Consider the following 18,099-nt stretch of genomic DNA (forward strand, 5'->3'; position numbering starts at 1 on the left):
AAAAAGTCTGAAAGGGAGGAAATTGACTTAGACAATGTGCGTTGACCATTTATGGCAGGTATGATTAATGTAAGGATTCCTTTTGCTCGCTCCTGTTGATTTCTTTTCATCCACTCCTATAACTACCGGCTGATTACGCTGATAATGTAGGCATAGCGATGTTCCGACTACTGTTGAGAAAAAGAATAAATGAGTAAAAATATCATTACACTACGGCATAGGTTTCATTAATCAATGATTATTAAATTATGGGGTTTTACATGCCAAAATCACTTTCTCATGATGAGGCATGCCTTAGTGGGGGCCTCCGGACATTTGGACCACAAGGGGCTTTTTAGGGCTCGTTCACACTGGCGACTTGAGGAGGTCGCGCGACCATTTGCGACTCGCGATCGAAAAGCGACCGAAGGCGACTGACGTTCACACCGGCAAGACCGGCTGAGCGCGACCCGCAAGTCGCAATCCCGGAGATTATCGTTCTCAGCGAGAACTCTCGGAATCTACGCGGAATTTGCCGCGACGCGGGAGGAGGCCGGATGTAGACACATGAAAGATCACTTCCGGTGCACCGCTGATTAGTTTTGCGACCACAGTCGCGCGACTTAAAAACCTCGCAGAAAGCGACTGGCCAAAAATGGTCGCTTTTTGATAAAAGCGACCGTTAGCGACCATTTGCGACTGGTCGCTTTGCGACCAACTTGGTCGCGCGACCACTGTCATTCGCCGGTGTGAATTAGCGCTTAAACGCAGTGGCTCATCGGCCGGGGATCTTGGGCAGCATTTAAATCAAGCGATATAAAAAAAATGCTCGCGTACTTAGATTGAGGTGAATTCTAGCAATTGGTGATCAAAATTGCCCGCTACGGCTTCCCGCATAATACGCCGCGCAATCTTGGAACGTTAGCCATCGCAATTCAGATGCGACGCTCGACCATGGATAGTTCAGACTGATAAAATCCGCAGACTTCTGTTTGCTAAAGAAAAAAAATAGCAGAAGGGGAATGACAGGTAGTGAGCATTATAAATAATAATAAACAAATATTTATGGGCAGCACACAATGAGACTGTTTAGCACTACAAGCTAGCATATGATACGGTGTCGCTCTTTAGATGAAAACAGATGCTTGATTCACGAATTATAATACTTCGATCGTTGGTGGTCGAGACCGGAAGCGAAATAGATGCCAACGTTTTCTCATTTCACACAAATAAATAACGAAAGAAAGTTTCCGCCTTATTGAATTTGTGATGACAAAGTTAAGATGCACATTCATTTTGAAAAGAGAGAGAGAGAGAAATGCTCGTCGAGCTCACGCTTTGCTCATCGGTCAGAGAAGAGACGAGCTGCGCATCGGTAACGAAATGCTACGCAGCCAATTGCGACTTTGTGATGCGGTGTAACTGAAGGAACCGTGTAACAACAGCGTGACCAGCGTCTTTCCTGTCCCAAACCGTTTTTTTTTTTTTTCAGCCCTCAGTTGCGTCTTAACACTGCGTGCGGGGGACGCCTGCACGCGGGAGGCGCTCCGACACAGGATACCCGCTGCATGTAACGGGAGTAGCGTGGCGGCTGGAGGGGCGGGCGCGGCCTGTCGTTTTCCAGTCGTCCGGCAGCTCGAGTTGCCCTCCGGCGACACAGAACCTCGGCGGCAAAAGTGTACCACGTACACCGGCCACACGTCGCGTTACGCAACCGCTGTCGGCGTCTACGCGCGGCCTTGTTTATTCCGCTTTCACCCGGCCGCCTCTGGGGGCTCAGTCACCGTGGCATTCTGCTGCTTAGCCACGGAGCTGGTTGTTGGTTCGATTACGCACGTGGGCCCACGACACCTATGCGATGCGACACCGGGCACAAGATATATATATATGACGTCGCTGTCAGTGACGTCATAGGTATCGACAGCGTCAGTTAGGAACCGCTTATTAATTTACCGATTGATAAAGCTTCCACTTTTAAAGCACCACGTGGCTGAAAATTGAGGGTTTTCAGCGCTTTCTCTGCAGGAAATGTTAAACGCGCGAAAATGCTTCGAAATCAGTGACGCCGTACAGACGTACCTGCGCTGCGGTTCAGGCTTGAAACTCAGAAAGGCGTATTCCGCCGTTCATTTTCTAATTCTCTGCCAGCCAACGTTTTCCCGCCAGGTGAAATACCTGTAAGGTCTTCAAAGCTTTTCACCTGTCTCGAGTAATTTGCGATAGTCAATAAACAAAACACGTAGGGAAAACGCACAAAGACCTCCCGTTTTCGTCTGGGTGGTTATCGTGGTGGTTCCCGCACATGCTGCTCACTGCGCATGTTCCTTTTTCTGCGTGCACTTACTCCGTGCCTTACGTGTTCCGTAAGCAAGCATTTTGTTCTACCATTATATTGAGAGCAGTAATCCCTACTCACTGGGACGACTTTCATCCCATAAGTGTTGTTCGTATGCCACTGTTGATTTCAACTGCATTGCGTTTATGCCCAGATTGTGAATATAACTTATACAGCGTCTCGCCTTGCCCATTTCATTAAGACCAGGCATACTTCATTGCTATTTAGGTATGTCCCGGCTTGAATATGTCTCACCATGTTTTTCAGCGAAATATGACGCTCTGCTATACCTTCCAAGCCGGGGTGAGTGGCCACCTGGTCACACCGGATACGAAGGTGAACGAGGCGAATGCCAGATTTGAAAACAAAGGAGTAAGTGATTGCTTTCTGTTAATTCAAATACACTTCCTTGGTTTTTGTCAAAAGCTGTTAGTGTATATGTCAACTCTACCAATTTTATGTTACGTTTACGAATTCGGAGGCACCTAATTAAGCGGGCCCTGTTCCACTTGCATGTTTATCGAAGTGGAAAAAAGCATTCGAAGTTAAAATACGCTATTTAATAAACACTTTGTCACGAAAAGTACTTCGATGCGTTTCACCAGAAGTGGATTTATTGGCAATCAAACGAGGCGTTCGCGGTGCTTCCGCTCCTCCTTCAATGCCTTTCACTGCCAAGGTTACGACAGAGCGGGGCGTGCTCACAAGGCACCGCCTTCTGTATGTCACCGTGGCGCGCAGTTCACATGCGATTTTGGATGTTATTGTAGACGCCACTGCCCCCGATTTTGGCAGCTCCGACGCGCCAAACGTAAGCCAAACGCGGTTGTCATGAGCGAGCAGCACAGCGCTGAGCCAGTGGACTCGTCGGGGTACCCCGCCGTATCTGCGCTACGTAGCAGACCGCAGCCACACGCAGATGTAATGCATATTGCGCAGCGTTTGCTTTGTGCCCGACAGGGCCGTGTGCGTCCTCGCGCTCATACGATCCAGTCTGACCATGCTGCGTGGTGCGGACCGGCTTTGTCCTCCGCCTGCGTGACTGGCGAATAGTAGCCACATACAAGTGCATTGTAACACGAAAGTGTTTTACGCCGGGGTACTTCCTGTAACGGATGTCACATATATTACCCATGCTCTACAAAGGTCGTCGCGTATTTTTCATTCTAAAGTAGTCCAGTCATACTTTGCAAGCACTAAAATCTTTCAGAAATCAATTTTTCCATTTACGAGCGAAGAATGGAATCATTTATCAGAATGTATTGTTGAATGCATATGTCACGTTTCATATGAAAATATCTTGAAAAAGCATCTTTTGTAATCCGTCTCCTGCTTGGGCAGAATTGCTGCCTGCAGTTTTTGTGTAAATAAATAAATAAACAATGGCTAAACAATGGATGTAACGCTGGCGCTCAGGAGTAAAACAGCTGGCTTGTTGCAACACTGTGGAAGCTGCACAAATTCATAGTTGATAGGAACGCCGAGTGCTTACAGTATGATAAATGGCAATGTATGTAAAATAATGAGCGAAGAATACGAGGCTGAAAATACCCGCGTGTTTTGATGATAAACTGAATACAAAATGAAATTTATTTTAGAAGCGAGTAAACCATGCGCATTTAATAGCTTGTCTAAAATGACACCCAAAATTGTAACGCTTTCCAGTATTGGTAGGATATGATTACTTAATATTGCACCAGTAGTGGGTGGAATTGTTGTTTGAAGGTTATGAAATAAAACGTGTTTTTGATGGACTGATTCGAAGATAATTTGGTGCTTTAGTGAGCACCACCTGTCGATATTGCCAAGTTCAGCGTTCAGCTGATATTTCAATCACTAGTGAGATGAATAAATGGTAGTGTCATCGGCATACAAGAGGAACTTGTAACTGGTAAGCACATCGGGTAGATTGTTTATGAACAACAGCAAGTGTAAGGGACCTCATAATACAACCTTGAGGAACACCAAATTTGGCTGATGAAAGCTGACCGTTGCCATGTACAACTTGAGACCGATTAGTTAGCTAGCCATGAAGGACCAGTAATGCCCTAGGTGAGTGTAGTTTACACAAAAGAATAGAATGGTTCATAGTACCAAATGCTGTAGTTCGGTCAATGAATGCTGCTCCCACAATCAGCCCGGTATCTACAGACCTGATTCTTTATGGCCTCGTAGCGCGAGTGTCGGCGTAACCGAGCGAACGAGCACAACGGCGAAGGATCAAAGAGCGACACGGAGTGCAGCGGAAAATGAAATGTGGCGATAGCAAAGAGATCGCGAGACGAAAGCGGGGGAGGGGAGGGTATGGCGAAAGCATGAGAAGAAAAGCCTAGTGCCCTGCATGACGCGTGCTTTGTGGCGACGATGGCTGCGAGGTGGCGCCAGAGTAGAGCGCGTCGTCTGTATGGAGGGAGTGCTGCATGAACGGACGTCGGTCTGCGGCGGCTGCTGTGAATTCGCCCACGCATCACGATTAGCGAGGCCGTCGTGCCACGCTTCGCTCCGTTTGCAAAGTGCCGCACGAGACAGATTGTCCGCGACAGCTAATATCTCGTTAAATTGAAACACGTAACCGCAGATGAATTTTTTAACCTTCGGCTCGCGTGAAAGAATGTGCTTTTAAACAAATCTGGTGCGGCTCGCTCGACAGGCCGGACGGACGGGCTCCTCGGTGGCGTTCCGTGATTCTCCTCGCACGGGCGTGGTATGTTGCAGAAGTCATGGGGCGCTGTTATTGTTGCAGTTTGCTTTTCTCGTACTGGAGCAAGTACTGCTCCTGTAGGACACATGTAACCGGCAAAATGAGGCCTCTGGAGAGCACCCGACATTATAATAATGTAGCCGGTGCGGGATTTGTGAATACTCTTCCTGAATGCACACTATCGCGGACAGCGGATCTTATACTTCCCTGGCACGCATAGGCCTCGGTGAGGCCCAACCTAAGGACCAGTCCGGATTCTAGCTTTGGTATTCCCGTTGCCGCTTTAGTGTCCTGGAAGTGCCGCCAATAATACTAAATAAAGGCCCGTTGTTGCAACCGGTAAATAAAAACTATATATAAAAAAAGAATCGCGCCCACGTGCCAACTCGTGATGCACGGATACCACGCCCCTTCGAGAAGCATTATGGAACGCCAAAGAGGAATTTAAGACGATAAGCAAAACGAGAACGTGAAAGCAGGAGACAAGCTTCGACGGAGAGGGGGTGTAAGGTGGGTGGGTGCGGCAACCCTCTCTCCTTTAGAAGAACCCCACCTATATATACTGTGGTGAGGAAGCCATATGCCGCCTTGAAGACAAGTACACTTGTCGAAACGTTGGCTCCTGCTTTCACCTTGTCCTCGTATTGCGCATTGTCTTGAATTTCCATCTGCCACCTTCACCGTGTTTTCTAAAGAGGAATTAGGAATTTACCAGCCTGGCGTTGGCATGCAGAGTTCTACGGTTTCTGCCTTTTCATCGCTAATTGTTGTTGTTGCGTTGCTATGTTTTTCTTCTTAAAGTTTATTAAGCTAACCATAAAAGGTTTCCGCCCCCAGGAAGTGGATCCATCGGGGCGGAGGGAGGGACAGAACAGGAGATCAGTTCAAGTATTATTGACTATTTTTTAGTCTTGAAGAAATCGAAGTAACCGCTGGAATATGAGGCGCTGGCTAGTGTCAGGCGTCCAAATACTGAGGCCTCACAGTAGCGGAGAGAGTGGCTATCGCTCTCCTGCAGTGCTGGAGTATATGTTGCCGATCCAGCAGCTGGTTCCTTGGACAGGATAGGTAAGTGGCTGGAGACTCATCCTGGTGCGGCGGGCTGGCGTCACTGCTGTCTCCCTCACGATGCGTCGCAGGTTAGGCTTCAGCACGGGTGAACTTCCCTGGAACAAGCGCAGAATTTTCTGAGAGGATGCTTCCGGAGCGCAGCTCTTCAAGCTGCCTTCGCCAGGATTGTGTCCGGGTGGGTGGGGTGTGGGGCGTCAGGCACTTGTGGCCCCCTCTCTGAAGGGCAGGAAAGAAGCTCCCTTGCAATAGGGTCGGCCATTCGGTTGCGAGCGACACCAGTGTGGCCTGGTATCCATGTGAGGCAGACAGTGTGGCCAGCCTCGTTGGCGATTCGCATCGCCCGGTGTATCGAGTTAACAGCACCATTGTGCTAGTCGAGCCGGGCGCATGCCTTTATGGAGGCCTGCAAGTCTGCTTAAACAGAGGGAGTGAAGGCTGCAAAAGGAGGCTTGAGAATGGCATTGCATGCAGCGGGTATCGCAGCTACTTCCAACGTTAATGGGTCGTTGTAGGCAGGGCGGCAGGAGGAGTAGGCCACGGCAGTACGTGGGCAGTAGTGCACAAAGACTGAAGCTTCATCACTGAGGGTGCCGTCGGTGTAGACAGCGTGGTGAAAGGGAGGAGAAGTGCGAATGTCTGCTTGATGCCTCCTTGTGTAAGACAACTGCCTCTCTGCGAGATCGGCATTCACGTTTTGGGGAATCGGTGCAGGTCATGGGACAATGTCACAGAGCACGGGCAGAGGGTAGAGGCGTTGAGGGGACTGGAAAATGAAGAAGTGTGATGATGCTCCAATCGGATATCGTGGATCTTAGTTGGAATTGATGTGAATCCTTGGCAGTCTCGGCTATTGCCTGGTTCGGATTTATGTGGGCCATTTGAGCAAGGCGGTGTAAGCGCATGAAACGCGGTAGTTTGGTGACAACCCCCATGACTTCGTGGTTGAGCGATAGGATTTTTTGTCAATGATTTTGGGTCAGACTGTAGATGTTATAGGCCGTATACAGCACGTGAAATTAGTAGAGCAGCCACGAGGCTCCTCACTTCCCCAGTTTTTGTACGCGATGCAGTGGATTAGGCGGAGTGTCTGATGCGAGGTTCGAGTGATGTTGCGATGCCATGTTGCTGCAAGACTGGCTCCGTCGGTGTGGATGCCTAAAACTCGAACACTGTCTTGCTGAGATATTTGTTCGCCATCAAAGTTGAATGAAAATCGCAAGGCTGAAGGGGCTGGGTTTGTGCCCAGTACAAGTTAGTTTTGTCAACAGAAGGTACAAGTCCGACCTGCTTTATAAATGTTGCAATGCTATTAAGTGCGGCTCAAATGACATCGGACTGATCGCCGTCGGAGACCCCGTTGGTACATATTGTGACGTTGTCCATATACACACTGAAGTGAAATCCAGGCATCTCAGCCAGGCGATAGCAGATTGGTGCCATCACCAAGCTGAGCAGTAGTGGTGGATGAGCAGTAATGGTGGACGGCTCCTTGCGGCACTCACAGTCGTGATTTCTTCGGCGTGGAGAGTCTGCCCTACGGTAACCTATAATTCACGGTCATACCGAAAGCCGCGTATGTATGCCCAAGGTTTGCCTGGGATGCTTTAGACCGACCAAAATAAGGTAATCGACAGCAAGGACCCTTTAGGCTTCGCCGAAACACCTCGATTCGACGCCACGAACGAGAAACGCGTGAGCGCACCACCGAGTGAAAGAGCCCCCGTGAACCTGCGGCACTATAACGTCAAACTATTCCAATCTCCTTACGTCAAACTTGCACAACCGCCGATGCAAGCGTTGGGCGGTGACCCGCAATTTGGTCTAAACAGACCGATCAAACGCTCTCCTCATTTATAGGTCACTTTTGTTTGCTTTAAGAACGAATACCATTGCCTACACTGAGCGGCATGTCTCATCTAATTGGCTTATAGGAGGCGAGGAGCACACTCAAGTGGAGAGGGATTGAATGGGGCCGAGCCAGTGCACTGAAAGTCGATAACTATATGAAGAGGATGGTTCAAGTGTCTGCGATTGGTCCGTTTTTCCTTACTTAGCTTCCGGTGGCTGGTCGATAATGGCGGCTGCATGCAACAGAAGGTTAAGAATTCCGCTAAATAAGACCCTCAGCAACGATAAGTCGGCTGAGCGAGGCCGTAAACGTGCCGGAAGTGCTCGAAAATGTTACACGGCCACGCAAAAAGTTTTATTGTACGCAAATAAACCATACTCTACGGCAGGTGCGTGTCGCCAGTGCCGGAGTGATAGCCGGCAGACAACTTTTATTCCTTTCCGCACGGGGCAGCCTGGGGCTATTCAGAGAAAAATCCAGTTTGTTTCGGCATATTAATGCACCTTTAACGCGGACACGTCACTTTGACGCGGTGAGTTTTCCCGGTGTTGGGACGCCACGTGACAGCCAGGTGAAGTAGGTGCAGCGGGAAAACTTTTGAGCAATAGCCAAGGGCTAATGAAGAAAAGGTGTCAAACAAGAAATAACTATTTTTCTTTTGCTCGGTCTAATCATGCATAATCAAAGTGTACACGCCATATCAGATGGGGAGCTATCGCGGTTTATATGACATCATGTGACTGACAGGCAAAGTGGGGGTCACCCAAAAAGTTGTTGACCAATCGCGGAGGGCCGATTCAGAATTGGAATAGAAAAGCTTGGAATAGCTTTACATTATAGCGCCCTTGGATAACGTAGCCATCTTTGTTTATTTAGGCAGTGTTGCCAGCATTACTAACGGCTTCTGGAGTTGCAAATAAGGGATGTGAACGTAGGAACCAGCTACGAAAGCTTCAGCCCCTTGTGATGTTCCCCGGAAACCACCACAATGCAGCCTGTCAGCGTACTCCACTTCCTTCGTTGTAAACCTGTGGGTCACACACACACCTGCGAAAACCCAGCGGTAATCGATGTAAGCACACTGGCTCAGCGGAGTGCCTACCGCGTGAGTGACTCCCGATGGCAGCACCAACGCATCTTTTCGGCATAGCCTCGGGATGGTCTGCGTATCTACAATTGCTAGTAGGTAAAGCGAGGCGTGGCACTTGCGGAGACGGGGAACATTAGCGCGCTTACGCGAGTAAGAGCGGGTGCGAGAAAGGAAACGTGGGGACTATTGCTCCTTGAATATGAGTCTGCCTAAGTGGCCTAGGCACTACAAAGGAGTTTCTCAGCACGTGTGCATTAGTTTGCCCCTTGGCGTGCCGGCAGAAGTCGCGGAGTGTGGTACTGCTGAAGTTAGCGTCGCAAGTTGGTGGCTGGACGTAATTATATTTGTTCAGCTTTGTTTTTAATAATGGTAATGTGTCATTATTTCACATTATTGACAGTTCCTCCAGGACACCAAAGCGGCAACGGGGACGCCGAAGCTAGAAACCGGACTGGTCCTTGGGTTGGGGTTCGCAGAGGCCTGCGCGGCCCCAACACATGGGCCGCCCTGCTTCTTTCCAGCTTTGGTTCCCCCCACTACCCCTTGGGTGCCCTGTAGATCCTGAGCCACCTGCTTTATTATAATCTGAGGTGCTCTCCTGAGGCCTCCACTAGCTGGTTACATGTGCCCTCCTGGAGCAGTACTTGTAAAAAATGTAATCTATCGTTGCGACAAAAAAAAGCTACTCGTGACTTATACAACATCAGTCAGAACATTGCCCGTTCAGACACGGTGATCACCAAACGGCCAAAAAACCTCCTCCTTAGTGCCTAGGCAAAGTCACATTATCGAGGAGCAAAAGCCCCCAGATATAATTTCTCTCTGGCACCTGTTCTTGCTCGTGGCTGCACAGAAATGTCATGCGCCACAAGAAACGCGCCAGTCCGCTGTACCTACTAACAATTGTAATGGCACCGGATTGTAGGTGCCCTGGGAGTAGCGACAGACGCACGCTACTCTGCACCTCTTCATGGTTCTTTTCATTGGTCGTGCAATGCTTTGGAAGCGTCAGGTTTCGCGACGGCGAAATTTAGTTCAGAAATGAAATAGCCATAATTTTTATTTCATTATATTCTTTAATATGCTCACGTACGGTATATATTGATAAGATGTGCATTTACTCAAGACAGCAGAAAGACTGAGAGGAATATTGCTTCTGCAGGTCTACATTGAGCGGACAAGTGATGAGCAGTTGCTCGTTAAAGTTGAAGACGAAGCAAGGGCAGAGCAACTTTGCAAATCATACACCGCGATAGGCCACTCATAAAGAAGTGTCCAAACAAGTAAGCGATTCCCCGTACCTCAATATCTATGATTCCATAGAAGAGTTTGATATTCTGCACCAAGAGATACTGATGACCAACTGCTCTAACATAGAAGTGAGCGTAGCTCATAATGTGGGTCATCCAGTGCCTGCATGGTCTTGGGTGCATCGCACTGCAGTGGTACTCTAGATGATGAATGCTCCAGAGCCCTTACATACGTAATTTACTACTGCTGAGGCTCTAATAATTTCACATGCTTGAAACTTCGTCTGCACCTGGTCCATAACCTGCCCCTAATTTTAATAAACTGTAAGCAAGGCTTCATGTTGAGTCCACCGAAGATAGAGGGGAAACATTCTACAAAACTTCTTAAACGCTCCTAATTACACCATAAATGTTAACTGTACCACGGCTTGCACTTAATATACATTGCATTTTCATTGCCATAGAACTCGCTAGCGACATTAGGAACTAAGGTGATGACGGCCGTGTGACACTTTCGAAGACTTGCTCTTTTTTTTTATTCTTAGTCGTAATTGCACGCTGTAACTAACTAATTTTTTAACCTTGTACAAAGGGGCATTTTACCATTCTTTAAGGCCATGCTGCTTGCTCATTCACCCTTGTGGCCGAGCGTGGGCTATAATTATTATTGTACTTAAGTATTATAAATTTGCAAGCAGATTTTCACTTACTTCACACAGTAACAGTAGGAAGATGTGCAAAACACCCTTCATGATTAATGTCAGCTATTGGGTCTGTGTTTTCTCAGCAAGCCCAAGAGGTGGTTCGTGGACCCTTTGTCTCCTTAGACCGAAAAGGAGTGTCCTGACTGTTGATCCATTTCCTTCTGGGATAAGTTGTTGGCAACCCTAATGACAAAAACATGATAAAAAACTACGTACAGCGTGAAGGACAAGGACTGCGAGACTACATACACTGCGCTGTGTATGTCATCTCTTGCAGTCCTTGTCTTTCCGGCTGTACGTCGTTTCTTATCGTGGATTACCAACTACCCCAAGCGACAACTCTAAAATAAACACTCGGATAAAAATAAAATCTTGTCTTTCCAGCCCTGAAAACGTGCCGCATGTCCATAAAGCTCACCTACAAGGCCATGAATACATCCGGCACCCAAGGTCCTGCCGGTAAACAGGGGACAGTAGTCACTGTCCTTTTGCTCGGCCTCGGCATCGAATTCGTGCGCAAACTAACACACATGATCATTCATCATTTGTAAAAAACATGTAAATAAATGTAAATAAATTGCCAGTTACCCATATTTGGCATTTCTTTTGAGTTGCCTCTGCCTCTTCAGATAATGTGTGTGGCTAAAAGCTTAGTCACAAGTTTGCGCATACGTGCGACGATAGGAAAAGTGTATTAGAAGCACCAGACATTTATGGTTCAATTCCCACAGCGATTCATTGAAAACTATTCCACCGAGCTGGGGTGCTCGCCTCTTGCCCTACACACAGGCGGGGGGGGAGGGGGGGGTGGCACGAAGTAGTCCTTGTGCGTTGAGGACAGTTCATTTCCACTGCGAATTCACACCTTGCACAGACACCATATATTTAATTATATGTATGCCGCGTATGTATGCCCAAGGTTTGCCTGGGATGCTTTAGACCGACCAAAATAAGGTAATCGACAGCAAGGACCCTTTAGGCTTCCACAAAACACCTCGATCAGAGTTCACGAACGAGAAATGCGTGAGTGCACTACCAAGTGAAAGAGCTCCCGTGAACTTGCGGCCCTATAACGTCAAACTATTCCAATATGTTTTTATTCCAATCTCCTTACGTCAAACTTGCATAACCGCCGACGCAAGCGTCGGGCGGTGACCCGCAAGGTGATCTAAACAGACCAATCAAATGCTCTCCTCATTTATAGGTCACTTTTGTTTGCTTTAAAAACGAATAACATTGCCTACACTGAGCGGCTTGTCTCATCTAGTTGGCTGATAGGAGGCGAGGAGCACACTCAAGTGGAGAGTTATTGAATGGGTCCGAACTAGCGCGCTGAAAATCGATTACCATATGAAGAGATGGTTCAGGTGTCTGCGAGTGGTCCGTTTTCCCTTACTCATCTTGCGGTGGCTGGTCTAAAACGGCGGCTGCATGTAACGGATGGTTAAGAATTCCGCTAAAAAGGTTCCTCAGCAACGAAAAGTTGGCTGAGCTTGGCCGTAAACGCGCCGGAAGTGCTAGAAAACGTAACACGGCCACGGAAAAAGTTTTATTGGACGCAAATATACAATCCTCTACGGCAGGTACATGTAGCCAGTGCCCGAGTGATCGGCGGCAGTCATCTATTCATTTCCGCAAGGGGCAGCCTGCGGCTATGCAGAGAAAAATTCAGTTTGGTTCGAAATTTAATGCATCTTTAACACGGACACGTCACTTTGATGCGATGAGTTTTCCAGAAATAACTATTTTTCTTTTGTTCGGTCTAATCATGCGTAATCAGAGTGTACACACCATATCCGATGGGGAGCTACCGCGGTTTACGTAACGTCTTGTGATTGAAAGGCGAAGTGAGGGTTACCCAAAAAAGTTGTTGACCAATCGCGGAGGGCTGACTGTGGAATTGGAATAGCTTTACACTATAGCGCCCTTGGATAATGTAGCCATCTTTGTTTATTTAGGCAGTGTTGCCAGCATTACTAACAGCTTCTGGAGTTGCAAATAGGGGATGTGAACGTAGGAACCATCTGCGCTTCTGACGGCGGCAGTCGAATTGCTCCAGCCGTCGTAGAGTGATACAGGAGTCTGATATGAAGTCCTATTTTGTCACAATGGTTTAGAAATTGTTCACGTGGTTGTTGGGACAAGTCAGATGTGGGATCATACCACTTGTATACTGCTCCTACGTTTAAAGCATCGTTGAAATCGCGCTTTCATTCGTGCTGGCGTGAATGGCCAACTCTGCACATTACATTTCACATTTGGAAAACATTCGGAAGCGATTATGATATTCACACTATAGTGGCTACGCAGCCCGTGTAGGTGAATCTGTTTCATATCTACACGGCTAATGTGACGTTCTGTTCGCTGTACCTACGTTCAAAGCTAATCCTATTAAGCTCCCCTACAGTGGAGTAAGAAATTTGAACAAGAGGCTATTAACAGTCCTAAGCAACTTCTTGGCTAATGCATGCCTCGAAAAATAACATAGAAGCTTAACTGTTATCAAACGTTTGGCGCATGTTCGATGAGTCAGCCCCTTGTGTTGTTCGGCGCAACCCACCACAATGCAGCTTGTCAGCGTACTGCTCTTCCTTCGTTGTAAACCTGTGAATCACACACGCACCTGCGAAAACCCAGTGGCAATCGATGTAAGCACACTGGCTCAGCGGAGTGCCTACCGCGTGAGCGACTCCCGATGGCAGCGCCACCACATCTTTTTGGCATAGCGCCGGGATGGCGGCGCTGCAGTCGATCGGCTGCACGGGCGAGCGAATGTAAATGCGCGAGCCGGCGTCGGCAGGCTTGTGTATGCGTACGGGTCTCGGAGGCCATGTTTTAATTGGAATAGCTTTGTTCATTCCCCTGAGGTGGCGCTGCAGTAATTATTGTTCAACATTAAAAAATGACTTTGTGACTATTCTTGCATGTTTCGGTTGGCTCTTTGTTGCATTTGATAACAACGGAAGCAAGAATTAAGCAGCCGTACAGATTCTATATACATCAACGCATGAAGTATTAAAAAAAAAAGAGAAAAACATTACCCCTTGCTGAGATTCGAACCCAGGTCTTTTGCGTGGGAAGCAGACATTCTACCTCGGCACCACGCCGCGTGAGTGCTGCCGATCGCAGCGCCCCCAGCGGCGTTACGGTCGTTGGCTTCACTTTGAATGCATTGAAAGAGCGGCCGTTCCGGACACTCTCCATGTTCTAGTACACTCTACTCCCGCATATACAAATAGGTTATATTGCGAAACAAAGCGTCCAGAAGACAGTAAGAATCAGGATCCGGTTGAAAAATGTGGCGTCTTTTGTGGGCCGACCCCGGAGATAGTGCACAGCCGTGCCAATAAAGTTTTCATTGTTAGTGTTTTGCACATTTAATATTTAAGTATGAGAAGTTGGAAGGTAAAAATATGCAGATCCAACGCCCTGTGGGAATCGATGTAAGTGAAGCTTTGTCTGCTGTTTGCGTTAATTGGCGGTGATATACTGACCGCATATGACAGTCGTGATGTGCAACGTTACCCTGGCTGCTCTGCTCGAAGCTTTCTGGGAGCCTTCGTCTCCTCGGCGTTGAGTGCACGCTTGGGCGCCATTCTGGGTTCTAGCATTGTAGGTCGCAGAACTGCCTCCCCCTCTCTCTATTTCCTTGCTAACATTCTCCCCGCCTGCTCCCTTTGCTGTCCTTGCTGTTGCCGTGAGCAAGGAGACAAGCGCACGAGCTCCCGCACTCCATTTGTGGGGGGTCGCGCCTTGTCACGCCGTCGAGGGGGCACTGTGCACAGGCAACGCAGCGTAAATTTGACAAGAGTTTTTCGGGTTGTCTTTGTGCCACACTCGTGTCATGTACGCTAAAGACCGGTGTCGCGAAAAATCCGCTGTCGACGCCGGGGACATCGCTAGGCGAATAATCAGTCTGAACCACAACCACACAGGACGAAAGAAATGGCCACGGCTCTCGGTACCGAGTTCACAGTCGATGTCAAGAAAGTTCTGGCTGCCACAGCAACAAAGGTATTTGAGCTCAACGAGAAGTTGAACAAGGCCAGTGTAAGTGATTGCTTTCTGTTAATTCAAATACACTTCCTTGGTTTTTGTCACAAGCTGTTAGTGTATATGTCAACTCTACCAATTTTACGTAAAGTTTACGAATTCAGAGGCACCTAAGCAGGCCCTGAACCACTTACATGTTTATCGAAGTGGAGAAAAGCATTCGAAGTTAAAATGGGCTATTTGTTAAACACTTTGTCATGAAAAGTACTTACGATGTGTTCACCAGAAGCGGATGCCTTTAACTGCCAAGGTTACGACAGAGCGAGGCGTGCTCACAAGGCACCGCCTTCTATATGTCACCATTACCATATGTCACCACGCAGGTCACATTTGATTTGGGGCGTTAATGTAGACGCCACTGCCCCCGATTTTCGTGCCTGCGACGCGCCAAACGTAAGCCAAACGCAGTTGTCATTAGCGAGCAGCACAGCGCTGAGCCAGTGGACTTGTCGGGGTACCCTGCCGTAAATGCGCTACGTAGCAGACCGCAGCTACACTCAGGTGTAGTGCATATTGCGGAGCGTTTGCTTTGTGCCCGACAGGGCCCGTGTGCATCCTCGCGCTCATACGATCCAGTCTGACCATGCTGCGTGGTGCGGACTGGCTTTGTCCTCCGCCTGCATGACTGGCGAATAGTAGCCACATACAACAAGTGCATTGTAACACGAAAGTGTTTTACGCCAGGGTACTTCCTGTAACGGATGCCACATTTATTACCCATGCTCTACAAAGGTCATCGCATATTTTTCATACTAAAGTAGTCCGGTCATAGTTTGCCCGCACTAAAATCTTTCAGAAATCATTTTTTCCACTTACGAGCGAAGAATGGAATCATTTACTAGAATGTATTGTTGAATGCATATGTCATTCATGTTTCATGTGAAAATATGTGGAAAAAGCATCTTTTTTAATTCCTCTCCTGCTTGGGCAGCATTGCTGCCTGCAGTATTGTGTAAATAAATAAATAAACAATGGATGTAACATTGGCGCTAAAGAGTAATATAGCTGGCTTGTTGCAGCACTGTGGAAGCTGCACAATTTCTTAGTGTATAGGGAACGCCGAGTTCCCATCGAGGTGTGCTCATCCGCGCCACCTCGTCTGCGTAGCGTCTGCTTACAGTATGATAAATGGCAATGTATGTAGAAATAATGAGCGAAGAATATGAGGTTAAAAATACCTGCGTGTTTTGATGATAAAGTGAGTACAAAATGAAATTTATTTTAGAAGTGAGCTAACCATGTGTATTATATAGCTGGTATAAAATGGCACCCAAAATTGTAACGCTGTTAGATCTTGGTAGGATATGATTACTTAATGATACACCTGTAGTAGGCGGAACTGTTGTTTGAAGGTTATGAAACAAAATATGTTTTTGATGGACTGTTTCGAAGATAATTTGGTGCTTTGGTGAGCACCACCTGTCGATATTGCCAAGTTCAGTGTTACGCTGATCTTGCATTACTGCCAATCACTAGCGAGATGAATAAATGGTTGTGTCATCCGCATACAAGAGGAACTTGTAACTGGAAAGGACATCGGGTAGATTCTTTATGAACAACAGGAAGTGTAAAGGACCTCATAATACAACCTTGAGGAACACCAAAGTTGGCTGATGAAAGCTGACCGTTGCCATGTACAACTTGAGACCGATTATTTAGCTAGCCATGAAGGACCAGTGATGCCGTAGGTCACTGTAGATTATACAAAAGAATAGAATGGTTCAGAGTACCGAATGCTGTAGTTCGGTCAATGAATGCTGCTCCCACAATTAGCCCGGTACCTATATACCAGATTCTTTATGGCCTCGTAGCGCAAGTGTCAGCGTAACAGAGCGAACGAGCAAGCACAACGGCGAAGGATCAAAGAGCGACACGGAGTGCATCGGAAAATGAAATGTGGCGATAGCGAAGAGATTGCGAGAACGAAAGCGGGGAAGGGGAGGGTGCGGCGAAAGCGTGAGAATAAAAGCATAGTGCCCTGCACGACGAGTGCTTTGTGGCGACGATGGGTGCGAGGTGGCGCCAGAGTAGAGCGCGTCGTCTGGATGGAGAGAGTGCTGCATGAAAGGACGTCGGTCTGCGGCGGCTGCTGTGAATCCCACCCACGCATCACGATTAGCGAGGACGTCGCGCCACACTTCGCACCGTTTGCAAAGTGCCACACGAGACAGATTGTCCGCGCCAGCCAATATGTCGTGAAATGCAACCACGTAACCGCAGATGAATTTTTTAACCCTCGGCTCGCGTGAAAGAACGCGCATTTTAAAGAAATCTGGTGGGGCTCGCTGGACAGGCCGGACGGACGGACTCCTCAGTGGCGTTCCGCGATTCTCCTCGCACGGGCGTGGTATGTTGCAGAAGACGTGGGGCGCTGTTATTGTTGCGGGGTGCTTTTCTTGTTGCTACGATTGTTTTTTTTTAGAGCGCAGCTCTTTGGCGTCCGTTCCTGGGTTTCGCGTCGGCGTCGTCGTCGGCCTCGTAACCAGCTCCGCCGCCCTTTCATCCCCCCAGCGCTAGCAGCGATCGACTGATACCGCTGGATGCCGCTGACGCCGCTAGAGAGTCAAGATAATGTGACTGCATAGAACACCGTCGCCGCCATGCAGAAAGAGGAGGAAAGGGTCCCTCCCCCCCCCCCCCCCCCGGTTCTTGTGTGGCGGATAGGGTGCTCTTCAGTTGCCGACGCGCCGGTTATTCGTTGTCCCTGAAACCAACTCCGCAGCTGGGGTTGACTCACTATCGGCGTCAGCGGCATCAGTCAGTCGCTGCTATCTCTTCCCTCCTCCCTTTATCGTGTTGTCCGCTTGCTGCGCGCGCTTCTGCCCCCATCGTTTGCCGCTGGGTGTACACGCCGCCCCCCTCCCCCCTCTTCCTGCGAGTCTCCGGTTGTCAAAGCGCCGGCTCGAACTTAGTTCCTTTCGTCGCTCCTCCTCCAATGCAACCCCTGTGCGGTGGCAATCAGAGAGCCAGATCGGTGGCGGCGGATCTGTATATGTGCACCGCCCGAGCCGAAATTGCCGCTGCCGTTCGCCCTGTGCGGTGGCAATCAGAGAGCCAGATCGGTGGC

At 48.5% G+C, this 18,099-nt stretch overlaps 2 protein-coding genes across 5 annotated transcripts in view; one reads left to right on the plus strand and one right to left on the minus strand.

The window, feature by feature from the left end:
* Positions 1-18,099, minus strand: part of LOC142575555 (uncharacterized) — a 426,302-nt gene that overhangs the window by 138,831 nt on the left and 269,372 nt on the right. The gene's annotated exons all lie outside the window — the stretch shown is intronic.
* Positions 1-18,099, plus strand: part of LOC142575562 (uncharacterized) — a 50,591-nt gene that overhangs the window by 10,244 nt on the left and 22,248 nt on the right. The window contains exons 3-4 of the mRNA XM_075685013.1: positions 2,582-2,686; positions 14,915-15,029. Of these exons, the coding sequence (XP_075541128.1) occupies positions 2,664-2,686; positions 14,915-15,029 (138 nt within the window). The 5' untranslated portion in view covers positions 2,582-2,663. The remainder of the gene's footprint in view (positions 1-2,581; positions 2,687-14,914; positions 15,030-18,099) is intronic.

Source organism: Dermacentor variabilis, chromosome 3, assembly GCF_050947875.1.
Source record: "Dermacentor variabilis isolate Ectoservices chromosome 3, ASM5094787v1, whole genome shotgun sequence".
NCBI lineage: Eukaryota > Metazoa > Arthropoda > Arachnida > Ixodida > Ixodidae > Dermacentor > Dermacentor variabilis.